The sequence below is a fragment of the Megalops cyprinoides genome, chromosome 3 (assembly GCF_013368585.1).
Source record: "Megalops cyprinoides isolate fMegCyp1 chromosome 3, fMegCyp1.pri, whole genome shotgun sequence".
NCBI classification, from domain to species: domain Eukaryota; kingdom Metazoa; phylum Chordata; class Actinopteri; order Elopiformes; family Megalopidae; genus Megalops; species Megalops cyprinoides.
In genome coordinates, this window is record NC_050585.1 from 52,303,656 (window position 1) to 52,330,468 (window position 26,813).

The 26,813-nt window shown below is 45.9% G+C and overlaps 1 protein-coding gene across 5 annotated transcripts in view; it reads left to right on the top strand.

Annotated features, from left to right (window-relative positions):
- Nucleotides 1-1,266: 1,266 nt before the first annotated feature.
- nrg2a (neuregulin 2a) overlaps nt 1,267-26,813 on the top strand; it is a 95,313-nt gene continuing 69,766 nt past the window's right edge. For all 5 annotated transcript variants that reach the window (XM_036524942.1, XM_036524941.1, XM_036524944.1 and 2 more), the window contains exon 1: nt 1,267-1,917. In XM_036524942.1, the coding sequence (XP_036380835.1) occupies nt 1,509-1,917 (409 nt within the window). In that variant the 5' untranslated portion in view covers nt 1,267-1,508. The remainder of the gene's footprint in view (nt 1,918-26,813) is intronic.

A 26,813-nucleotide genomic window follows, 5' to 3' on the forward strand; every position in this document is an offset into this window, starting at 1 on the left:
TACTACTAACTTTATTTCCTTAACGTTTCTACCAGCGCAGGACTGTGGACAGCTTTAGATTGTACTGACTAAAGTGCTCTCTCTCTCTCTCTCTCTCTCTCTCTCTATATATATATATATATATATATATATATATATATATATATATATATATATATATATATATATATATATACACATATATATATATATATATATGTGTGTGTACGTGTATACATATACGTACATGCATACATACATACGTACGTACATGCTTCATATAGACTATGCATACCTACAAGGAGAAACTGGAAAAGTGAGACCGAGAGACTGAGAGAAAGAGACAAAGATATGTATGACATGTAACTCAGAGGGAAAAAAATAGTTTTTCTCTTATCAAAGCCCGGTGGACGTTTGGCTGTTTCAGTAGTATGGATTTGATGCAGCACTGACGTACCGCTGTTTTTTTTTCTTCAGAGCGGTGAATGTGACCTGAATGCGGGCGCCTGATTTAGTAATGGAATGAGCCGCAAAACTCATTGAAAACAGACGGACGCGGAGCGAGAGCCTCCGGAAGGCTTTCGCAGCGGCGACCACCGCAGCCAACACAGCAGCCCTCTCCGGACTGGCTCTTTTCCACCGATATCTGACATTTTTCATAAGGACCTGTACTCCAAACGACGATTTAAGTGGAGATATGACGCCTTCTGTCGTTTATTTATTTATTTTATTTTTATTGCTGATTGATTTATTGGGGGGAATGAAGACAAATTGACAGCCGTTGCGCGAGATCTGTTGATCGGGTTCGTTGAACTGCGGTCAGTGTGTTACCGCTGGTCACACACCGGTGCTCCGACCTTTAAAAAAATCTTTCTTTTTTTGTTCATGAAGCTTCAGCACACGCCTCTGCGTGCGGGCGAGTGATCTTTTCTCACGTCCGTCGCTGGTGTGTGTGGGGTGGAGAGGAACCGGAGCGGAATGGATGCGCACGTCTAGCTCTAGCGGCGACACAAAATACCTCATGCCCTTATTTGTCGGCGAAATAAATCGCATCTAAACGCTGAAACCGGATCACGAAACGAGCAAGATATGGCAGGCTTTCGCGACGTTTTCGCAATGAATGCATAGATCGCTGCCGTTGATGAGCCGGGCGCCCACCCGACCGCTGCGATTCTCTGGGCAAAGATAGACTAGCGGCGTCTTGCAGGAACTATGGATGTAGGATCGTCTGTGGTTTTTTCATGAAAGCACCTGCATTTTAGAATGACTTTCTAGCAGAATGCAGTGACAGGACTTAACGCGGCATCATCGCGCTGTTTCCGGTTTCTGGCTGGTGTTTCCCCATTGCAAACTATTGGAAAAACCGCAGATCCCGATGGCATGGACACTTACGCAAGGTCTGCCGCTCTGCCGTGCTACTGGAGCCTATTTACAGTCTCCTACTCCAGCTCAGCTCCATCATCATCGCCCAACAGCCCCGAGAGCACTGCAGCAACGCGACCAGCGACTACGGAGCCAAGGCAGGCGGCATGAGGCTTGAGTCGGTTCATTTGTCCATGCTGGTCATCGGGGTCTCCTTCGCCTGCTACTCCCCGAGTTTAAATTCCCTGCAGGACCAAGCTTACATATCAGCGGTGGTTATTGAAGGCAAGGTGCAGTCTGTCCCCGTGAATGTCTCAGCGGAGCCGTACAGTGTGAATGTCAAAGTCCTGGATGTGTGGCCGCGGAACAGCGGGGGGCTAGAGCGGGAGCAGCTCGTTACCGTCGGGGAATTCGGCTCGGAGGCTCCATGCACCAAAGTAAAAAAGAACCACAAATACATATTTTTCATGGACCCAACGGACGAGCCCTTGGTTTTCAAGGCATCGTTCGCTCCCCTAGACACCAGTGGGAAGAATCTTAAGAAAGATGTTGGGAGGGTGTTGTGCGAGGACTGCGGTAAGTTTATTCTTAATTCTAGCGTATAGCGAGGGCTCGCGGCGATGCTATAGCCTCCTCGCAACATATCTGTGCTTTCATTATGTGGTATTGGCTTCATGTCTCATTCACCCCTGTTCCATGTGTCTGAAGTGGGGAACCGTGCTACACCGCCGAGATGAAATTGTTTTAGTGTAAGTAACAGATGGGCATTTGTAGGGCGTCTCTCTTGCAGCATTATTCCAACTGGCAGTATACATTCCTGTAACTAACACACACACACACACACACACACACACACACACACACACTGAGAGCACATGTACTCTGCATGTATTAAGACGCATGTGCAGTTCTGGTATCGAAAGATAATTGCCTTTAGCAGCTTCCGTAAGTATGCAGGCAATTCAAAACCAATATTCGTGTTGTGTCGGATAGCTTCATTACAAAAATGAAAGGCGAAACGATTTGTTAAGTGGAAATAATGCATTGCAGCTGATGCATCACGGCAGAACGCCAGTGAAGCCAAGCATTGGTGCGGTTTTAATTTGAAGACCTTCACATATACAGTGACAAGTTGAACCGTATTCGTGGGAATCTGTCCGCTGGGTCTTTTCCTGCCTTCATACCCGAAATCCGGCGCAAGATGTTTGAGTGACGCTGTGAAAGTATCGGTGACCATAATAACGTGAAAACGTGCAGGATAATGGTGTCACTGTATGGAAACAGTGCAACAGAAATGATAGAACTGTTTGTGGAGATGAGGGCTGCCGGGCGCGGGCAGTGGCGCTCTGAGGTTCTGCAGAGGGCCTTCACTACTGCCGGTCTGGATCCTGTCTAAACTCAATTTAGGGCGCGCATAAAATCTGCACTCCTCGTCAATGTCACACGCGACTGCTTTCTGCTTCGAGAGGAAACCAAAGCGACTTTATAAGAGTAAGCTGATTACACCCTGGGCGTCAAGGCGATGTTCTTACGTCGAGGGCGTAAAGATCCTCGCTTCATTAAAAGCCCCTGTTTCAACGGCGCGCGGCGGCGAGGGCGTTTGTTGCATTGCTGGATTCCGGCAACTAAAAAACGTTATTAAGAGACAACCATCCCATGCCTGTCATTAGATACCGAGATGTGGACATCTCGTTTTATCCCAGGCAAGGGACTGGAATCTGGGAATATGAAAATATCAGCAATGTTAAAAAACACTTTTCTCGCTGAGGGCCCGAATGTAATTGGATGAGTCGCTCCTAACAGCCTCGAGGAAGCCAGTTGCATTTTTTTTTCGAGACGTTTTCGGTTTTATGGCAATCCAACTAACTGAGGTCATAATTTGAATACTTTCAGTTAAACATCACACTGAGAGAACTGTTAGCAGTAACACTGTTCTGTGCAATATGATTCTGCAGGCGCATTTGTTCTGTTCGGGTAGCCCGAGGCGTCCAGGAACGTTGCGTTAACATTCGTTATTGTACATATTATTCATACAGTTCAACTATACAACTATGCACCCTGCTAATGCGTTTCCAGTTAAGAAGAAAGCTACCAAACACGAGCGTTGGAAACGTTGGCTTGTCCTGGATGTTGTGACATTAAGCGAGAGACCTGTCTGCAGCACGAGGGTTCAAATGCCCTGGCTTCCGGTATTATTCGTCTCTATGTGACAACAGATGCAGCCGCATTCATGCAGTTTTACCAAACAGACCAACTGTGATGAGTATACATAAAATATATTACAGAGAGCAACCGAACAGCACCTTTGTCTTGCTCAGAGATTTGTGTATTTATCCGTTCTTGTCAGGCATTCTTTTCCGTGCCCTTCTTCAACGTGCTTCAGGTTTCAGGTTTAAATTGCAGGCCTGTTTTTTGTGGCTTCGTTTTCAGTAGGTTGTTCTGAAACATTCATAGCAGAAATGTCTCCCCACCAGAGTAATTTGATCGTGTTGTATGTCAGAAAGGAGAGGTAAAGTAAAAATGATGATCTCTTCATATGTCCTCTTGTCGTATCATATCATTTGATGGAATTAATGGACTGAGGTCATTGCTGTTAGAAACAAGGCGTACTGGTAAGGGAATGTAATATGTAGTCATGAATTTGTTTCATATTTACCCTGAGGTGAGGCGACTTAACAAATCCAACTTTTATCTATCTATTACCCATTTACACAGATGGATACCTAGTAAAGCAATTCATATATTCTGGTTAAAGCCCTTGCTTAAGGGTGCAAAACAGTGCCTAATCCAGAACTGAAGCTTGCAGCCTTTTGGTTGTAGGATTGATACCATACTACACTGCCACCTTCAAAAAGCCAGCTGGAACCAAACATGAAAATTCCTACAATGGATGGTGGTTAGCAATGAGCCATCAATTGGCATAGCTTCCCCAATTTACTTTCACTAATTCAAGTGTTTTACTCTCACTCACGCGTTAGTTTGAGAGTTAGCACATGTACAGTTTCTGCCTTGTCTGATGATACATTTCTGTGTGGTTACCACTGCAGTGCCCACTAAAAGGGATTAGAACCCACAAGGTTCCGGCGCACAAGACCAACAATGTAACACCCGCTCCCGCTGCTTAAGTAAGAGAGAAAAGAGGAAAAAAAAAAACAGCTTGGAAAAGATGTCTTGGCAATTGATCTTTTAGACCTACCCTAAAAAAGAAATGTTTCAGTGCTGATGTATTTTTGGAATGTAGGCTGGTGCTGAGCATGTCCCGGTGGGGTTAACTGAAGTCGATTTGAGATAACTCATCCGGTGCTTTGGAACTCGCGCCCAGGCCTGCCTTGAGCCGAGCAGGGGGAACCTTGAATAGGCAGATGGAAGTAAGAGAGGAGGAGTATGCTGGGAAGTACGACACCGCGTGTGGTCTTGGGCATGCTGAAAGAGCCCTGAGTACACTGAGGTACACAGAACCCAAAGTCATCAACATTAACTATTCGAGCTACTTTGAGTTTTCATTTGGACACTTTAGTGCAGCCTTTAAAACATGGCGGAAAAAGCTCGCAAAAGAACGTTTGTTCTGCTTCTTACCCACACCACTGAAGAGTGTGGGACCACTCCAGAGGGTGTTAAGCTGTAGAATACCTGTGTCAAAATCGCAGACAACGTCTCTCTGCTCTAGCCTGAGAGAGGCCCTTTCTCTGAGTGCTCCAGGTAGCTGAAAGGAGCAGGTGTCTGCCTGAAGAGATAGATTTCACTCTTTGCACTGAGTGCTGAAAAAAGTACAGCCTGCATTTCGGGTTATTCCAAAACCCACAGTGTGTGCTAACTTTGAGTCAAGCAGTTGAGGCACATACAGAATTTCCCATAGCTGTCTGGTGGTTTACAGTGAGAGCCTCTTGACTGTGGGAGTCTTTTCCTGCAGCATTCTGGGAAATCGCAAGACTCCCCGTCATAAGGCCATAACTAACTGTCCAGCAAACAGCCGTTTTACGATTCTGACAAATTATGAGCACTCATTAGAGCTGGCAAACCTCAGGATACATCAAAGGTGAACATTATGTACTGCAACTACCCTAAGAGTAGGTATTTATATTTCAGGTTATTTTCTGGCAGGCTTTCCCGTATTTTGTTAATGAGGTGCGATACCTCTCTCTTTGGCTCCTTGGCAGTGATTGGTTGAATATGACCGTGTCATCAAGAGCAATGCTTGGGGCTCCAATCACATACAGCCACAGTTCTTGGGCGTCGAGGCTTGCCTCTCAGTGGAAACAGTGGCTTGTCTGCGGATTCGGTGGAGTGGGGCGTTGTGTGTGGAGTGCATTAGCCGTGTGTCCCCTATTGGCAGTGTTAATACAGCGTTTCTTGACTGAAACAGTGACAGACGTGAGAATGGATCAGCGTGCTGGCCAACTGTAGTCTCAGCGCAGATGCGTCAGGTCTGCCTGCCAGCTTACATTTTCAGGATAAAAATATTTGAGTCCCTCCTGACTCAGCCTAGATTGAGTTGCTATAGATGCTAATAGCAGGGAGGAGCTGTGTGATATGTCTGCCAGGGCTCACCATGGAGGGAGACCTCTCATACAGGATGAGATACACTCACACTGTGTGTGAGTGTGTGTGCATGTGTGTGTGTATTGTGTGTGAGTGTGTGTCTGTGTCTGCGTGTACATGTCTGTGTGTATTGTGTGTGTGTTTTTGTGTGCGTGTGTGCGTGTGTGTGTGTGTCTGTGTATGTATCCTGTGTGTGTGTGTGTGTATCCTGTGTGTGTGTGTCTGTGTGTGTGTGTGTGTGTGTGTGTGTATGTATCCTCTGTGTGTGTATGTGTGTGTGTGTGTGTGTGTGTATGTATCCTGTGTGTGTGTATCGTGTGTGTGTGTGTGTGTGTATGTATCCTCTGTGTGTGTGTGTGTGTGTGTATTGTGTGCGTGTGTATCGTGTGTGTGTGTGTGTGTGTATGTATCCTCTGTGTGTGTGTGTGTGTGTATGTATCCTCTGTGTGTGTATGTGTGTGTGTGTGTGTGTGTATGTATCCTGTGTGTGTGTATCGTGTGTGTGTGTGTGTGTGTATGTATCCTGTGTGTGTGTGTGTGTATCGTGTGTGTGTGTTTGTGTGTGTATGCATCCTCTGTGTGTGTGTGTGTGTGTATGTATCCTGTGTGTGTATGTATCCTCTGTGTGTGTGTGTATGTATCCTGTGTGTGTGTATCGTGTGTGTGTGTGTATGTATCCTGTGTGTGTGTGTGTATCGTGTGTGTGTGTTTGTGTGTGTATGCATCCTCTGTGTGTGTGTGTGTGTGTGTATGTATCCTGTGTGTGTGTATCCTGTGTGTGTGTGTGTATCATGTGTGTGTGTGTGTGTGTGTATGTATCCTCTGTGTGTGTGTGTATCGTGTGTGTGTGTGTATGCATCCTGTGTGTGTGTGTGTATCGTGTGTGTGTGTGTATGTATCCTGTGTGTGTGTGCGTATGTGTGTGTGTATTGTGTGTATATTTAGTGGAGAGATTAGCAGGAGCTCGGATGCTGTTTGTCTTTGACTTTAAGCGTTCCCCTGGTGTTCTGAGGCCCCAGCTGCAGAGGAGAGGGGTCTGGTTTGCCTGGGGCTCCACTGCCACAGACCGATGCCGTTTCAGCGAGGAAGCAGCTCGCAGCTGCCGACCAAACCAGGCCCGCTTTCGCCCTCTCTGCATAAAACATGCCGGAAAAAAATGCTCTTTATTTATTCTCACTGTGCAACATGCAAGACTTCCTGAATGCCTTTTTAAGGCATGTGGGTGGAAGTTATATTGTTGTAATTTATTTTCTTTTCAGCTCTGTCATTTTGACAGCTTTGAGGGAGCTGTTTTAATCTGGAGCGAGTCAGCTACACTGTGCAGCAGTGTGTAACAGCAGGATTGGTCACTTTCTTAGCAGAGCCAGGACAGCCTGCTTAACTTAAATTCCACTTATTAGACATTTTTAGAGCTGTATATTTACTGTAACAATCCAGACATAGGAACCGGTTAAGGGTAAACGTCAGCGCTGCACTGAGCCTGCAAACTTCTGGTTATTACATCAGGTCCTGTACTGCTACAACAGAGTTAACTTTTACTTTATTAACACCATACGTTACACTTCAGCTACACGTCAGATCTCTGAGCTTCCATGTTGTCTCCAGAGACTCGATGATTTCATTTACATTTACACTTACATTTATTCATTTGGCAGAAGTTTTTTTATCCAAAGTGACTTACAAGTGAGGCAGAGTACAACACAAGTGAAAGCCGTACACCGAATCACAATATTAGAAGTGCTGCATGACCAAGTTTCAATAGTTGGCCAGACAAGTTACAAACTAGCTAGTAGAAACACAAGGGAATTAAACCATTTACATTTTTTAATGGAAAACAGAGTTTTGGACAGAGAAGTTGCTTTGGGTGGTCAGGTGATCAGATGAGTGCAGAAGAGCTGTGACTTTAGATGGTTCTTAAAAATAGCCAGGGATTCGGCAGAATGAATGACGTGTGGAAGGTCATTCCACCATGGGGGACAACGGCAGAGAAAGTTCTGGATAGTGGTTTTAAGCTGCGATGTGACGGGACCAGCAGACGCCATTTGTTAGCAGAGCATAGTGGTTGGGAGGGAGCATACGCAGAGTATTGAGGTGCAGCTTTGTTGGCTGATGTCCGTTGTGAAAGTGATCATGAAGGTGATTGACAGCACATGATACCTGTATGCAATCGGTTATCTGTGTGGCTTTACTTCCCTTAACAACTGAGAACATAGAGCTTAAAAGTGCTTAACTTGAGTCGCCACAATAAATATCCAGCTGTATATACGGGTAACGTGAAAACTGTAAGCCCTGTAAGTTTGTCTGGGTGAGAATGTCTGCTACACAACAGATGGGCACCTGCTCGCAAAGGGGCGGGGTCTGCGCTTACCTGGGACAGGTGAGAGAATCTGTTCAACTGGACGCTGTCAGCTCCCTTTTCTTTCTGCCATCTCTACTTCTGAGTTTGTAGTTGGCAATAGTAGGTCCAGGTGCTGTCTGCGTTTGTAGCTGCACTTGCTCTGGGGTTGACACCAGAAGGTGTTAGGTTTGATTCTTAGTTGTATGTACAAGGACACATGTACACACACACACACGCGCGCGGACACACACACATGCATACATGTATAAAGGCATCATACATAAGCACACACTCTGTCTCTCTGTTGTAGACATGCACCATGCACACACACAATTACGCTGGTGCCACATTGTTTGGTAATTTTATGGTTCAAAATTAAAGAATGAAAACAGCTAAGATTGTGCTGCATATTTAGTATGCTAGTTTCACACTCGATCAGCTCCAGTGTACATTAACATGTAATGAGTTCAGAATTAAAAATATGTACTGAGGGGAATAACTACGTTTCCCTGGCTGTAGTGTCTCACAGGAGAGCAGCCAGTCATTCACAGGGGGGCTTTGACCTTGAGAGAGAAGATCTACGCTGAGTCAAAGGCACTGATGCAGAAGGTTAACTGACGGACTGACACTTATGTTAGGGAATAAAGAAAAGGTACTGGGAAGCAACAAAGGTTTTTTAAGGAACAAAGGACAGAAGGTTTTAGGGCTGTGTGAAGGAGAGATGGGAATGTGAAAGGGTGAGGGTGTGTAACAGGGTGAGGGTGTGTGAAGGGGTGACTGTTACATTAAGGAGCGAGGAAGTGAAAGGGTGAGCATCATAGGAGTGAGCAAAAGTGTGAAGGAGAAGGTAGCGAGAAGAAATGACGGGAATCTTTGGGCTGGGATGCCAGCTGAAGGCCTCTCAGAGAGAGATACGGACACGGCAACTGTGTTCGTGTGCTTCACCGGCTGAAACTTCCAGCCTAAATAATTAGCAAAACGTGAATGAGTCTGTGGCCTCCTCGCTGCGTGAGACAAGGCGAGTGTGAGCATCCGAGCTGTGCAGCGCTGTGGACTCCCTCTTCAAAGGCCCTTACAACACGCAAACAGCACAGTGGAAACACATCTAAACCCACAGCGTCAATTCCAAAGGAAATAAAATGTTTGAACTGAACATCAGGTTAACTTCCATTCAACACATCCTTTTAAGCAAGAAAAAAAACTTTTTTTAAAGCAAAAAACAAAAACAACAAAATATTTTTAGAAATAGAGAGACTCTCTTTGAATGTGTTGGATGTGTCAGCTCATAGCTGTGGGAGAATAACTGTTATCTCCTTTTTTACAGGTTTCCAAAATTAATAAGTACATGTTCTGTATTAATTTGAATGCAGAAATAAAATAAATGCAATTGCAGCTTTGAAGTTTATACTTTATAGTCAAACATGAAAAATGAGCAGAGCTTTGCCAAGCAGAACATGGCAGTCTTGGTATTGTTGATTGTGTTAATGGTTCGGAAGAGTGTACCACTATTTTCAAACAAAAGTGATTTAGCAAATTTTGCTAAATCAAACTGTAGCACATAGCCTCAGATCTAGAACAGCATGCTTTACAAAACGCTAAATGCATTTTATGGAACTCTAAATGCAACTTCAGGTGTCTTTCTCAAACTACAGTTTTTTCACTTTCTTATTGTTTCTGAATTCCATAATCTTATGGATTTCTCAGTCAATATTTTGTGGTTACAACTGATGCTCAACAGTATAATGTTATTAATGCAAAAATGCTGCAAACATTTACTCTTGATTACTTGCACATAAAAGCGAAAGTGAAAAGTATGTTGTAGTGCTGGCCTTGACAGTATTTGTGAAATATAAAAACACAAAATATTCAAATTTCATTGCATTTTTTGACTTAACATCACTTCCACTGACAATTCCTGTGACATTAGCCTGTTTTGCTCCTTTTGAATTGCACAGTAATTACATGATATACTTTGTAATTGGACATTAACTGCGTTATATAATTTGATCATCAGATTGTCTATTCTTTATTTGCACTTTTGGGTCATGAGTAAGCAGGAGGTCTTGAGCAATTGGACAGAAATAACTGTCAGTCAGACTACAGCTACTTCTGGTAATGGCTTCCTTGCTGAAATGACGTTGTGTCATATAGCTGGACCTGACAGGGACTGTTTGTTGGCAGATCTATATTTGGCGCTAATTTAGACAGCATCAGCTCACTAGACTGGATCTGATTTAGTTTGGCACATCTCAGAGTGTGACCTTGCTAATGGAGTTGTGGAAACTGATTGGCCGAACTGAAACAGTTCCATCCATTACGGTTGTGATGCTTTGTGGGGCCAATCTGCACACGTTGGGCAGAGAGTTATTGGGCCTCTCGGTGCTTGAGCAGTGGTTAACGTCGATCTGGGTGAGTTATACAAACAGTAGCAGTCAGAAATTTAGTGTTTTTTTTTTATTCCAACCTCTCAGTCTGAATGCACGTGGCCGTGTTTACATGTGCATGAACACATTATCCAAACATGTTACATGAGTAGAGGAAAAAGGTGCTCTTGTATCTCCCCTTACCCGGGGAAATTTACAATGCCAAAGTTCTTTTTTGTGCAGCTGGATTTTCCCTTGTGCAGTACAGGTAGAATGGTTTGCTTGAAGAGGGTACAATTGATAAGCCCCACCTGGATATCAAACCTACAACCTTCTGGTTACAAGCCAAGTTCCTTAATCATTACATAGCATTATGACAGTTGACATGCTCACAGTTATTGCCTCTAAATGTGTGTGTGTGCACGTGTGTGCATGTGTGTATGTGTGTGTGTGTGTGTGTGTGTGTGCGGGTGTGAGTATGTGTGTGTGTGTGTGTGTGTGTGTGTGTGTGTGTGTGTGCAGGTGTGTGTATGTGTGTGCATGCGTGTGTGTGTCTGTGTGCACGTGTGTGTGTGCGGGTGTGTGTATGTGTGTGCACGTGTGTGTGTGTGTGTGTGTGTGTGTGTGTGTGTGTGTGTGTGTGTGTGCGGGTGTGAGTATGTGTGTGCACGTGTGTGTGTGTGTGTGTGTGTGTATGTGTGTGCATGCGTGTGTGTGTCTGTGTGCACCTGTGTGTGTGCGGGTGTGTGTATGTGTGTGCACGTGTGTGTGTGTGTGTGTGTGTGTGTGTGTGTGTGTGTGTGCGCACGTGTGTGTGTGTGTGTGTTATATATGGGTCCGTGCACCTGCAGTACCTCCCTGGAGCATGTTCTTAACCTCTCAGCCGTGAGAAACCCGGTATAAAAGAGGGTTGTGAATTAAATGGCTGTTTAATTGCACATACTTGAACTTAGTGTCACTGTAGCAGTGTAGACGTGTTAGTGCCAGCGATATTATGAAATGTACACCGGTATTTATAGCACTACATGTGTTACACCATGTGACAACCAAAAAGGGAGCCGAGTCGACCCGTGATTGCCCATAGAGACAGATCACATGCTACCACATGGTTATATGGTCTGGGCCTCTAAGGCAATGCTTAGCTGATGCATACCACCCCCCAATTCCATTCGTGTTAATTGTACTTGAAAATGATTTTGTGCATAAAGTACGCATCTGTTCTTTTGCGCTTGGTCACATGTTGGGCACAGGTTTCCTCATATGGAGCAGCCTGCTCCCGTCCTCTCAGTGAACACCGAGGGCGTGCTCTGCTTGGGAATGATCAGTGGCTTATTTTACAATTACCATTTAACATGCCCAGGTATATCTGTGTAGCTTTGAATTCATCTGTCATTCTGTGGATAAAAAGTCAATAAGAGTTTGATGAAGAACCTCGGGGAAACTGTCCAACTGGAAACACAACTCAACAGCTCTTTCATGGGGCAGAATTTATGAGCACGCAAGCCTTGCATTTTGTCCAGCCAAATACCATCCCTTGGTTGTCATTTTTCGCTCAGAAGCTTCCTAGTTGTCTTAAAAGGACACGCAACATGGATGTAGATGTAATGATTGATGAACCGGTTAGCAGTCGGTTGTTGTAACTTTGAACAAAGCGTGTGCCTGGAACTGCTGAGGTAAGCACTCAGCTGTATGAATGGATAACATGTCAAATGTAATCTGTATTAGTCACCTTCAATAAGAGTGACTGGGAAGCAGATTAGTAATGTGAAAGACATAGAGAGAGAGAAAGAGAGAGAGAGAGAGGGGGAGAGAGAGGGGAGGAAAGAGAAAAGATATAATGTGGACACACATATTATGTATAAATGTATCCCACAAATATTATGTAATCCTGCTGTATGAAGCTGGCCTCTCCTCCCTCTGATCTGACAGATTGCAGAATCTGTCAGTGTCTGTGTTGCGTGTTTTCCTGCGGAGGTTTCAGAGCTGACCTGCAGGGCCTGTGTTTTCCTGCGGAGGTTTCAGAGCTGACCGGCAGGGCCCGTGTTTTCCTGCGGAGGTTTCAGAGCTGACCTGCAGGGCCCGTGTTTTCCTGCGGAGGTTTCAGAGCTGACCGGCAGGGCCCGTGTTTTCCTGCGGAGGTTTCAGAGCTGACCTGCAGGGCCTGTGTTTTCCTGCGGAGGTTTCAGAGCTGACCGGCAGGGCCCGTGTTTTCCTGCGGAGGTTTCAGAGCTGACCTGCAGGGCCCGTGTTTTCCTGCAGAGGTTTCAGAGCTGACCTGCAGGGCCCGTGTTTTCCTGCAGAGGTTTCAGAGCTGACCTGCAGGGCCCTTGTTTTCCTGCAGCCAGTGGATCCACTCCCCTTCCCTTGCCTGTCAGGCCCGTAATGGAGCTTTATTGAATTGTCCTGAGCATCAAGGGGCGCAGTAACATGCTGAGAGAAATTCCCAAAAATCTGTGTTCTTTATTCCCCCATGGCTGATTTGCTTTACTAGTACTACATACATATTACATATATAATAGAATACCTACTTAATCTCTGGTAAAGGCCTCCCAGTACACACACACATGCATGCACACACACACACGCACACACACGCACACACACACACACACACACCAGCAGAAACACACACACATACACACACATACACACAGACACACACATACAGAAACACACACAAACACACATGCACACACACACACACACACACATGTGCACACATACACTCACACAAACAAACATACATGTACACACATGCACACATGCTATCTATAACTTACATACTTTTGTTAACAGTGACGTTTATCTTAAGATAACATAAAATGGACTCTGCCGTTTGTCCTCTCGTGGTCCAGTCATGGACTCTCAGCGCTCTCAGTGCTGCAGGCCACTTCCCCTGGGACAGCAGCGGGTTTTCGGGCCCCTCACCCCCTACCTCCCATCCCCTGGTCCTCAGCAAGGACCTCGGTTTCAAACGTGAATCACCATGGCAACCACCGTGCTCCGGGTCTCATTCTGGGTTGCTGGATCCATTTTCGATGTGCCCAACAGAAACAGGTTAGAGGAAGAGGCGAGAGCGAGGGTTTAGAATAGAGCGGGCCCACAGATGAGGGCTGAGGACGTAAGCGATCAAAAGAAAACAATGAGGATGAGGGCAGCGGCCAGGGGGAGCTGGCTATGTCCGGGAGGGAAATTCCTGAAAGCTTTCACAGAGGCCCGGAAGTTCCTTTCACCTGCTTGGCTCATTCGGATTTGTTTGTGTGATATTTGACAATGCCGTTGTTCCCTCGAAGGTCCCTAACATGAGTTTCTTCAGTTAATATATTTGGATAAAATGTATCATATGTGAAATGTATGATATGTAGGTTGTCCTGAGTAAGGGCTCCTGTCAGGAAAATAAACAGCAATAATGGCAATAATTAATCCCAGCAGCTGTTCCACAACCAAAAACATTCACAGTCTCTCTCCATCTGATAGTGTCGTACTTCCTGATTTGCTACAGGTCCCTCAGATGAGACTTTATGTGTTAGGGAGCCACGAGATGTCCATGTGTCAGAGGGCATTATGGGACTTGTAGTTTCTCTGGGATTGAGAAAATCAGTGCCATTGTCAGCCATTGTCCTTTGCTGCTCTGTGGATGAACCCTTTGCTAGCTAACAGGGAGCGACCGAGAGCGACTGGGGACTTGGCAGCACTTCCTGAGTGTATAAGTGATCGTAAATTGAGCAGCTCAGGCGATAACACGCTCAACATTTGTCGGCTCCATAATTGCCTTTTCTCTGAGGCCACAGTTACGGATTGGACAGACAGCTTCAGGTTGCTTCATCCAAGAAAAGAGTCTGGCATAGTCCCTTGCCTTTCTGTAAATCTTCAAACCTTTGAAGAGATGCAGATGTTTATGTTAGTGCTGTCAACTGTCAACTGACCAGATTCTGCCTTTGCCCCTTTTGGGTTTCCCGCATGCTTTTGTCATTGTGGAGATGGCAGTCGCTGATAGAGCAGGTCACCTGACCCTGTGTCACCTGACCCTGTGACCCTCCAGGTGTGCTCCAGAAAAGACAAGCTTTACCTCTGGCTCCTTGACCTATAAGCTTTCTCCACACATCAGGCGGTTTTACTTCTCCGTTCAGCGTCTGCTAGATCACCTCTTTTAGCGAATGCATCCCTCCCTCTCTCTTCCCTGTTATCCGATTGTCTGTGCAACAGGAAGTTAGAGAGACAATCAGATAAGGAGAAACAGGCCTGTTTCCTGCGGAGTCTGGCCTGCAAGAGCCTGCACCTATTCAGCTGTCCCTGTTGGGGAAGAACCATCAGCCCCCAGATGAAAGACATCCTCTTCTTCTCCCTCTCTCCCTCTCCCTCTCCCTTTTTTTTTCTCTCTCTCTCTCTCTCTCCCCCCTCTCTCCTTCTTTCTCGTCCTGTTTCCTCACCCGCTCATCCTGTTTTCCATGGGCCACTCCATCTCTGTCTCCAGCAGGTCTGTCTGCAGATGTGTAAGGCTGTCTTATACCCCTCCCCATTGGCCTACAAACACCCCTCCCTCCACGCCTGGTGTGATTTTCAAGGCTCCTCCCCTGTATTTAGCGCTGCTTTCCTAGGTTCAGTCTCCGTGCCAACTTTTGAGTGCTGCTGAGCCTCAGATGCCACTCTCTGCTGATCCCAAGACAGCCGGATTGGGGCTGCGGTCCCACCTTTTGCGGGGTGAATGCGCTGTACGGGATGCACCTCTGTGCTGCTTGTCTGCAGCATGTGCACCGAGCGTCTTTTTCCGCTCTGACCTACATTTACGGCTCCCTCTGCTGGCTCAGAGGTCCTGGCCTATTTCTTTCAGCACAGAAATTGGTGCTTCGTGGTGCTGCTCTTGTTTGTTTTCCACAGATAACCTCTTCAACTAATCTGTCCATGTTTGTGGATTCTCCTGTTCATTCATTTCCTGAAGGCGCTGGGTGGGGGAGGGGGGTGGGGTGGGGTGGGGGTTATTCTCTTTCATTGGCAGTTTGGTCCACTCTGCAGGCTTTCAGGTTCTTCAAAACTCACTAGGCTGGCACAGCAGGGGATTGTGGGCCTTGTAGTTTCTCCAAGGACTGGAGATGTTCTGCATGACTTATCTGTGCAGTGAAAGTCACCATCTTCATCTGCAGTGGTGCTCAAGGTGCATAAAATAGTAAATCTACACCTAAATCAGACCATCAGGATTAGTGTGAAAGAGTCACTGATTTTATTTTATGCAGCCTCACTATTAGGTTGCCACACAGATGAAAATATGAATTATCAAGTCAATATTGCTAGTTTGCAGGCTGGATGGAGGGCATTGTAAATGTGCAGTTTTGGTGAAACCAATGGATGAATGAAGTATTTGCATTTTTTCAGAGACAAGAAGTATTCAGCTTTGCCCGTGTTTCACTCTCACTGCTGTTCTAGTCCAGGATCCATTTTTCAAAATCATTTTTAATGACTACATGAGCATTTTAAGGAAGAAAATCCCGATGAAAGCTCAGCAGCTAAAGGCTTTGGGCTGTTTGTACCTTGGGAGACAGTGCAGCTCTACCTGCTTTCATTGTCACATATGGTGAAGCTGCTTGATGACCTCCTTCATAGTGACAGTATACTCCCTGCCTTTGACCAGCACCCCTGCACCACAGTGTATGTAATGACAAAACCTAACAAAGCAAGCCTGGTGAGGCTCTGAAATTACTAAGTGAATCTCTATAATTTGAACAAACCCACATCTGCCTGGTAAGGTAAGATCTGAACAATATAAGTACAGTTTGCTGTACGAAAAAAGACTTTGAGTCGGTTATTAATAGTGTCTGATCAAACAGTGAATGTGTTTGGGGGTGCGCTGGGGTAGAGTCAGAGCCCAGATGAGGAATTAAATGTGAGATGTGTCTCTGCTATGGCAGGGTAGTCGATTAGTGCATTTTGGGCCGGGCTTGAATTCAGTTTTTCTCCAAAATGTGTTTCTTTGTCAGAGGCTAAATTGTGAAAATTTAAGACGTACAGATATGCTCTGTTGATAAAGATGAGCTGGTTATATAATACATAAAGCTTTAATATGGATGTATAATGGATATATAATACATAAAGCTTTAATGTGGATGTATGATGGATATATAATACATAAAGCTTTGTCAGGTTTATTCGGAATTGGATGCACAGTTCGGTACTTCTGAGGCAAAATTGCTTTTTGAGTAGCGTGCTACCCTTTTATGAAATCAGGAAGTAAGATAATGCAATTTTATACCCAACGCACTCAGGGCAGATCAAATAATGTACAGCACATGGACATGCCACAATAATAGTGTGTTGATGTCGTTTACTTCAGTACCCATAAGGTTGCCAGTTCCAGTCCCATGCTGGGTACTGGTGTTGCATCCTCAAGACGGGTGTCTGAACTGCTTTGGTGAATATGCATAATTGGTAAAAAATTTTGATATATATATATATATATATATATATGCATAAGTTATCACCTCTGGTCTGAATAGAAGCAGAATTCAAGAAATAATACACTTAAAGAAAAAACTGCTATCAGACTGGTCAAATATCGCATAATTTTTGGGGGAACGAAGCCATGCATTCTCAGCGGCGCGGCTTCCCAGCATTGCAACAGTCCTGATGACACATCTGGTGATGACCATGCTGCAAACTGAGATAATGTATGTGCGAAGGCCAAGCAATCAAATTTAGCGGGTGATTCACCCGATCAGTCAGGCACCCAGAAGGCATTTCCCATTAAAATTCAAGGCTTGTTGGACTGAAAAGTGATTGGTTGGTAAAGCAAGGGACAAGTGGGAAACAATCAATGCTCATGCCTACAGGAAAGGGCAGTCCATGCATATTTATCTCAGTTAAGCGCATGGTTGTCACCAGCCTTCAGGTTGGCTGGCAGAGGCAGGCCTAGCGCATGGTAGATGAAGGAGGCTATCTTTGTGGTGTAGCAAACTGAACAGAGGTGTGAAGAGGGAGAGAGGAGAGGCAAGAATACACTGCACAGCGAGTGGAGAGCACTGCTACCTGGCAGGAATTTTAGCACTGATTACATGTTTTACAACCACTATTCTGTAGCTTAAATACTTTAAAATGTTTATGTAATTTTTTTTATTTCAAGCAGACCAGACCAGGGGAGGTCATCTGTAATTAAGACAAGTGATTTTGAGGACCATTTGTAATGATTTTTCTTTTCTCTGAATCACCACCTGAAGGTCATGCAATAGATGGTGGCTGAATCTAGTGTGATGGAAATCCATTCTGTTTCACAAGCTGTGCTCAGGTGCATAACATGGAATTTTACAGGAATTTTTCTGATTGGCTTCCTGTTTTTTTTTTTTAAGCTGAACATTTTTGTTTTTCATGTTCAAAAATTATAACAAAGCCCTCAGCACATCGATTACTTTTGGGAACATTATATTTTTAACCTAGTTATTTTTTGTGGTATAGGGTATGTTTTTTTTTTCAATTAGCTGCGGCACCTCTTTTAAATTGGGTGGGTGATCGGGGGGGTGGTGGGGGGAGTGAAGACAATGCTTTGATTATTGCAGTCCTTTGGGGAACAGTTCACTGCATGCTGCTTTGTTTCAAGACATGAAAATATTAATAAAAAAATCCATCCCTTGAGACATGAATGCGAACATTTAGCATTACAGATATTTTTCTGAAAGTAAGACACCAACTTTTTACATATAAAACATAATTATGTACAAGCAGTAAGTGTGGAAAGCAGCAGCTGATGGAGGAAATAAAGCAATGCTACGAAAACTGCTGTGATGCACTGCAGAACAAAGTGAAAGTTTGACTCCAGTTTTGTTTGGTTGTAATTCCTGATTTAGTGGCTTTGTTCTAACTGAGGTCGAGATCAAAATTTACAGTCGAAACTTCCTTCATATAAAAAGTACGGGCCAAATGCTGACGCTGAACGCTCTGAACACGCATGCTCTCTCCCGTACTGGAGAGCAACGGCTCTGAGAAGCTTGTCTGGGCCTCTTCATATTACACCAGGGAAAAGCTGTAAGGTTCACATCCTTTGAACCCAAGGCTTCGTTCACAGGACTTTTTCAAAATGATGAAGAACATGAGGAGTAGTTCTTGCAATATGTGAAGCAAGCAAATTTTTGTCCAGGTTTTGGTGAACAGGTAAAACCCAGAAAGGAGAGTCTGTCATAAAAAAAAAGAAAACAGGGAAGGCTTCTTGTTTTGTAGCCATTGTTTGTGTGGACCTTTCTAATTGGGTAACGTAAAGCAGTATGTGTGGGGGTGACATGCCATTAGACAATGACAGCATTTTTTTGGCTCTGTTCACATTACACATATGCCAGCTTTTTTTCTCTACTTTTGTCACTTGGAGAAAAACTGCCAAATTGGTGGAAGGCGAAAATGCTGCTTTTGGTTTGAGTCTGACGTCAAATCAAAGCGATGGCAGCGAACTGGAGGAATGCAGGCATTATGACATCACAATGGAGATGGCTGCAGTGTGAATAGGGCTTAGTTACACAGGCTAACTCGTCCCACAGGTCTGATGAAATGCAGGGCTGGACAGCAGCACAGGGATCCAACCCAATCTCCTGAGGTTACTGTAATTGGATGAGATTAATCATGAGACACCATCTTTTAATACCCTTTCCATTCTGCTGAACTACATCCTTCACAGACTGAGGCATGCACCGTAACCACCACACAGAGGCAGTATATGAACATGAGATTCCCGGGCGGGAGAGAAGAAGGGCTGGAAGTGGCTGTGAAAGTCCACCTGGAATCACTGTTAGTGCTGTTTCTCTTTGCACGGTTCAGCGATACAACTTCCTGTGTCACGCAACTGACCAATCACATGCTCTCTACCTGCTACCTGCAACTGACCAATCATATGGAGCCGCCCCCTGGCTAGCCATGCTACACTAGCATTGATTTTCAGTGGGGAGATCTCTTCTGTTATAAATTATGCATATGTCATATGGCCAATAAAGGGCAAATAGATGTTAGCTGAGCTTCACAAAAAGGTCTTTTAAGACATAACTGTTTTAACATTCACTTCCTTAGCAATTGCTCATCATCCATGGTGACTTAGCTCTACTATATTAACTGAAGGAATTTAGGTTAAGTCCTCTTTTTGGGGGGGTGGGGGGGTGTAAATATGTGACTCTACTTCTAATATGTCCAACCTGTTTTCCAGCCCCCACCCCAGCTGCCCACCCCCCTGAAGTTTCTCCGCCTGTTTCATTATTAAAAGACGCCCCTTAGTTCCCCCAATAACAGTCACGAGTGAGCGAAATCACCCTATTAGCTGTCTGATCAAATATTTAAATAGAATTCATATCTGAAGCAAACATAAAATGGTTTCTGTCCTTTCATCTTCAGAGACCAGAGATGATGGCCGTCGCTTTCTTCATGTACTGAAGATGCAGACTATTACTGCAGATCATTATGTGGACTTTTACTGTGAATTATTGCTACTGCTCCTACTGCTGTAGCATCAGTAGTGGTAGCAGTAGCTGTAGTCCTGAGAGTAGTGGTAATAGTAGTAGCACTAGTGAAGCGCAGTAGTACGCAGTAATAGGGGTTGTTGTAGCCGTAGACATAGCTGTAGCTTTGGAATTATTCGAAGTGTCGTAGTAGCAGCAGTAGCAGTACCTACAGTAGCGGTAGAGTTAGTGTTAGCATTAGCTGCCGTATGTAGTAGTATAACTATCATTGTAGCGTTAGCAGTAGCAGTGGTAATGGGGGATCTGGCTATTGCATTGTTTTTGAAGGTACTGTGCCATGAAGCTGTGCACCTTGGTGCAGCAAGAGGCTCGTGTTTGGAGGAGGCTGTGGAATGGTGCTGCTGATCAGAGAGGATTCTGGGTAGGGAGGAGCATGCTCTCCCACACTGATACGGACTCTGAGTTAGGCCGTTATGGCGGAGAGTTCAAGGCTGTGAGAACCTCCTCTGAGAGGCATGTAAATAAGGGCCCACACGCAAGAGAGAGGCCCTCCAAACAGCGTACAGGGCCTGCCTGCAGTCCTACACCCACGGGGGGGGGGGGGGGGGGGGGAGGAAGAAAATAAGACAGAGAGAGAGAGGGAGAAAAGGAGACAGAGAGGGAGGGAGAGAGAGAAAAGGAGACAGAGAGGGAGAGAGAGGAGAGAGAGAGTGAAGGAGAGACAGATAAGGAGAGAGGGAGAGAGGCAGTGAGATGGAGGGACAGAAGGAGGAAGGAAAGAGGAGTGAGAGAGATGGAGAAAAGGAGAGGGAGAGAGAAAGAGAGAGAGAGAGAGACAGAAAGAGGGAGAGGGTTGAGATGGAGGGACAGAGGGAGGAAGAGAGAGGGAGAGAGGAAGGAAGAGACAGAGGGAGAGAGAGCGGAGAGACGGAGAGTGTGTAAGGGTGGGATGGAGGGTCAGAGAGAGGGAAAGAAAAGGTTTGCATTGAATTTGAACTGCAGCTTTTTTTTGGCCTTTCAGTGCAGTTCAATTCGACATCAGTTATGAATCACAGTTAATAATCCAGATGTTTTTCACTCACATGAAAATGTGCATTTTAAAGCCCCCTCCCCCCACCACCTCACCAACAAAACTGGCTACACATCTTTCATGACATAGCATGGAGGAAGAAAGGGAGAGACAGAGGGAGACAGGACAGGGAAAGAAGAGAGAAAGGGAGGTAAAGGTAGCTGGAGATAAAGACAGAGAGAGTAAAAATAGTGAAAAACAACAACAAAAAACCCATTTTCTCCACAAAAAAGACATTCCCACTAAGCCTCTCAAACAGCCCCAGACCTCCAGTCCCTGTGGGAGAGGAGAGGCGATGAGCCCTACCTGTGGCAGAATGTGTCATAGTCTGCCTCAGCCACGGCGTGTCACACAGAGGGCAGATTTCATACTTTCATTTAATTTAATTGTAGAAATTGTGCAAATACATAAATATTACATAAATTCTAACACAGTACATTGTGTGTGTGTGTGTGTGTGTGTGTGTGTGTGCGTGTGTGTGTGTGTGTGCGTGTGTGTGTGTGTATCTGTGTATGTATGTGTATAATTTGTAACTATGTTATGTTGTAATATAGACTTTGGCAATGCTGATGTCATCTTTATCATACCAAGAAAGTGAGTTGAAATGAAAGGAATTGAGGAAGACGTTGGGTAAGAGAGACAGGTCAGTGGGCTGGTCTGTGAACTGACTGACAGTGAGGCAGCCGGAAGGAGAAGGGGCGTGTGTGCGTCGTCTGTATGTGGCTCAGAGCAGTGAGAGTGTGTAGGTTCTCCTCAGCCTGTGAGCCCTTACGCAGTGAGAGTGTGTAGGTTCTCCTCAGCCGGTGAGCCCTTACGCAGTGAGAGTGTGTAGGTTCTCCTCAGCCTGTGAGCCCTTACGCAGTGAGAGTGTGTAGGTTCTCCTCAGCCTGTGAGCCCTTACGCAGTGAGAGTGTGTAGGTTCTCCTCAGCCTGTGAGCCCTTACGCAGTGAAAGTGTGTAGGTTCTCCTCAGCTGGTGAGCCCTTACGCAGTGAGAGTGTGTAGGTTCTCCTCAGCCTGTGAGCCCTTACGCAGTGAGAGTGTGTAGGTTCTCCTCAGCCTGTGAGCCCTTACGCAGTGAGAGTGTGTAGGTTCTCCTCAGCCTGTGAGTGCTTCATCAGCTATTCATACCTAACTCCCTGCTTCCTCCTTCCTTGCAGCATGGCTTCCAAACACAAACACCGTGGAGAATTCACAGGAAAAGCAAAGGCCATCGGAGGACATGCAAACTGTGAACGCAAAGGGGTCTCGCTGTCAGTCCCCCTGCACGCTGTGCTTCCACTTCCTGTTTACCAGGCGTGCAGTGGAAGGTGTCTGCTGGTCACTGCTCAGCGATCCATGTTCCTTCCTGCTTTCCGACTGTCCCATGATGCATTGCGTGATCATGCTCTTCTCGTACTTGAGGCAAGGCAGTCAGCTGCCTGGATTTTGAAGACAGTTGATGGGACAGTTACTAATATTTTTTGAATTCTTTTTTTTTACATTTTTGTATTATTTCTGCATCCAGGTGCTTACAGTTTGTCTCTTATCCATTTATCTGGCTTGGTATTTACTGAAACAGCTGACCTGGGTGTCCATCATTAGAGCAATTAGTGTGTGTGTCCGGGCTTTACAGTGATAGAGGAGGCACACAGTGCTGATGTCAGGGACATGACCGGGCTGAACTATTGCTTCAGCCTGAATATTGAACAAGTTTATTTATTTATCTATTTATTGAATTATTTATTTTCAGGATAGTGTTATCCTTGAAGTGGCTCCTGTATGGATTATTTAATTTTGTCTTGTTTTCATTAAAAAATGCACTTATGGTTATGTGCCTTCTGATCTCAGTGAATGCAACATTTTTCACATCGCTAAAGTTCAGTTCAGTTATGTGGAGAATCGTGCACACCGTGACAGGCATTGTATCGTGACATGCATTGTGTCATGACAGGCATTGTGTCGTGACAGGCATTGTGTCGTGACATGCATTGTGTCGTGACATGCATTGTGTCGTGACAGGTATTGTGTCGTGACATGCATTGTGTCGTGACAGGCATTGTGTCGTGACATGCATTGTGTCGTGACATGCATTGTGTCGTGACAGGTATTGTGTCGTGACATGCATTGTGTCGTGACAGGTATTGTGTCGTGACATGCATTGTGTCGTGACAGGCATTGTGTCGTGACATGCATTGTGTCGTGACAGGTATTGTGTCGTGACATGCATTGTGTCGTGACAGGTATTGTGTCGTGTCAGGCATTGTGTCGTGACAGGCATTGTGTCGTGACAGGCATTGTGTCGTGACACGGTTTATCGTGATGTGTACCATAATGTGTGGAGCGCACTGTTGCACAGGAAGTGCAGGTGAGCTGCAGGTGAGCTTCAGATGAGCTTCAGATGAGCTCCAGATGAGCTTCAGATGAGGTCCAGGTGAGCTCCAGATGAGCTGCAGGTGAGCTCTAGGCGAACTCCAGATGAGCTCCAGATGAGCTGCAGGTGAGCTGCAGGTGAGCTCTAGGTGAGCTCTAGGTGAGCAGGTCGGAAGGTCCAGGTGAGGAACAGGTTAACAGCGGAGGGCTGCAGGAGAGCGGTGGCGTACCTCGTACCGCGGGCTGGGTGGGGCGAGTCAGAAGCTGCTGCTCCTGTCAGAGACCTCTGCCTCCCTCAGGAACATGTTGAGCCACGTCCTCTCCCCACGCCGGGCCCATCCCATGCATCTGTTGATTTCCTCAGGTATGTTTGTAGGCGTGGGTTTGTTTGCGCCTGAATCCGACCAGGTTCGCGGCAGGCTGCCCCCCCCGCCAGCTGAGGGAGGTGGCGCGTGCCGAAACTGGCGCCCCCGCAAAGCATTAGGGACACTGTGCCATAGGGGGGTGTATTTTCCAGGGGGGAAATTGGACCCCGTCGGTTGCGGTTGTTGTTCAGAGGTCCTGAAACGAGTCTCGTTGCACCAGACTGATTCTCACGCAGCCTTTCTGAGTCAGGTCATCCCAGCCGTCCTCAGGACCTGGCAAGTTCTCCAGCTACAGGCTATACTGCCATGCTGTGTGTCTGAGAGCGTTCACAGCAAGATGCTTAAAGGACTGCTAGATTAAGAGATGCAGAAAAATAAAAACACAGACGTTCATGTGCATCTCAGCGTGTTTGAGGATGTAGCCATGGTGATAAAACCAGGGTCAAGGGGCATGGAGTCTTTGGTTGGCTCTCTGCAGAACCTGGAGGAGGAGTTGAGGAGGAGGAGGAGAGATGAAGCTATTGAGACGTAGGGCAAAGCACTTCATAGGGTCTGTTGTTTTTCTGGCATGGATTGGTAATGGGGAAGGACTGGGCAGCAGTGAGGTACCATGGTAATGCTCAGGGCTCCTTACCCAAAGCCACAGGTTGGTGTTCATCTCCCAGGTGGGGTGTTGATGTTGCGCCCCTTGACCAGAGAACTTAGCCTGGAAAGTTTCAGCAAATATCCCGCTGCAGAGATGGATAGTATTTAAATTGCTCTGCATCAAGGCATCTGCTAAGCTGATAATATTTCAGTAAATATGAATTTCCACACAATCAAAGCATGAAGGTTGCGTTTGATGTGGTTGTGGAGGTGCTTTATTTGGCTTGGAGTCTGATGATTGGATCACACCTGGCCGTGGGCCGAGGCTGCTGACATCATAATGAGGGTAAAAAAGAGGGCGGAGATGGGGTGGAGGAGGGATGCCATGAGCAGCTGACACAGACAGGAAGTGGGGAATGTGATTTTTATACCTGTGGACAGCACTGGCTTGTCTTGGCTTGGTAAATTGTGTAGGGATTGTCTGAAAATGTTTCTCCTGAATCATTTGGAATTGTCAAAATATAAGTGAGCTGGTCCTCCTGTTGTCTCTTCACTTGAAGCAGTGCATTGGTGGCAACTGAGCTCCACCTGCAAACCTCCCAGGTAGAAGGTGCACAATGGGGGTGGATGGGGGCAGTGACACTCCTAGTTTCACATTAAATGGAATAAAAGGTGCAACATGGGATGGAATCCCAGAATCCTTTGGTAAAAGTCCTGTGTTTTGGATTGTACAGACCATGGGGAGTGTGGATATGAGTTCTGCTTTTATAATAGCGACAGTCAAGCCAGTGGCATAGCTGGAGTTGAGCTGGCAGATATTTACCGGGGCGTTATGTGATCCAAACCCAGCAAGGATCTGTGTGAAGAGTAACTCACGCCTCCAGGCCTGTGCAGCTTCTGCTGCCAGACTGCGTGATCTGAAACCTGTGCATGCTGTTAGCACAGTGAGTGTGTAAACGAATTCTGTCAGTGTGTGTTGGAAAAAAAAACGGCGCTATGAGTAGCACATTGTGACGGTCAGAAAACAGGGCTTCGTGAAGTAGAGTTTCAGCTGCTGTGGGTGGAAGGTGAACAGCCAAAACGTTGTTCTCTTTGCCTTTCTGTCGCAGCTGTAGAAGGTTTATCAGAGTTCACATCAGTTGCCACAGAGTTCTCTGTCAGTCACATGATGTGGTTGGCACAGTTTTTTACGCAATATTTTATTGCATTTCATATATATTTATTACATTTATGTTACATTATATTGAAGCCTGGAAACACAAAAATAAAATGTACTTGCTTACTTACAAGATGAAATTCAGGCGATGCAGGCTGCCCTTTATACAGCTGTCTGCTAAGAAGATAAGTCGCCGTAATCCCTCTAGCATAACTCTGGTGTCTGTTTTACACTGAACGCGCCTTGTATCTGACTCTCCCCTCGCATTCAGTGTCTCTGTGTTTACGTTTCTCTGTCTGGCACCGTGGCGAGACGCAGCACGCGAGACGAGCATCGGCCGAGTTTCGCCTCTCAGAGGAAAGGGGACGGATCCGCGCCTGGAGCCTTCCCAAAGCACCGCTCCGGCAACTAATTCCTGCCTTTGTGCCCATATTAGAGGGATCTTATTTGTTTGTTGTGCTTTCCCTGTGTTAACTGACAGATGTAATTACCGTCTTTACTTGTTTGCAAACTTCTGCAGCCATTAATGTCAGTTTTGCGGTGGGGCTCTCATTTACGCGCTGCCTACAGCTGTAAAATGGGAAGATCATGCCAAAGCGACGGAAGGAAAACCCCTGCTTACACGGTTTCAGCAAACATAGTTGCTTTGGCTTTTTTATGTTTTCTCTCTGACACCGTAGAGTTGCAGGGGTGTGGTTTCCATGCTGTGGAGTCATTGCTTTTAATTTGATTGGGTGGGGGCCGTGGCCACGTAGGAGTCCAGGCGAATCGGTGTGTGGCGTGTGAGGGTGTCGACCGTGGGCACCAGTGGTAAAGGGGTGATTTGGTTTCTTTTCCTTCTCTTCCCCCATTTTCAGAAACGTTACTCGAGGCTGGGTTTCAGGCCGGGCTGACCACCTCAGCAGAGAGTTTATCTTCCAAAGCAAACAGCTGTGCTTCCATCTGCCCCACTTGCTGCTTGTTGTTGAAAGATAGAGAGCAGAGGCTCTTTTTTTTTGGAGCACGACGGCCAGCCACTCTTCTGAGGGCTTTGTGGATTTTCATCTCCTTGACGTTTCCAGCCTCAGACTGGGCCCTGTGAGTTCTTACCCTGTACGGCGGAGGTCCTTCTCTCAGGACCCTGCAGACCGTGGGCAGAGAGAATCACCCAGAGACCCTGTGACACGGAAAGATATTTAGCCTGGATCTGACCCCAGAATGGGTGATTCAGTTACACCTACACAAGCTGTCGTCAAGCACCAGCGAGGTCCTTAACAGTGTGGTCTGATTCTAGATGGATCTTCTCCTCAG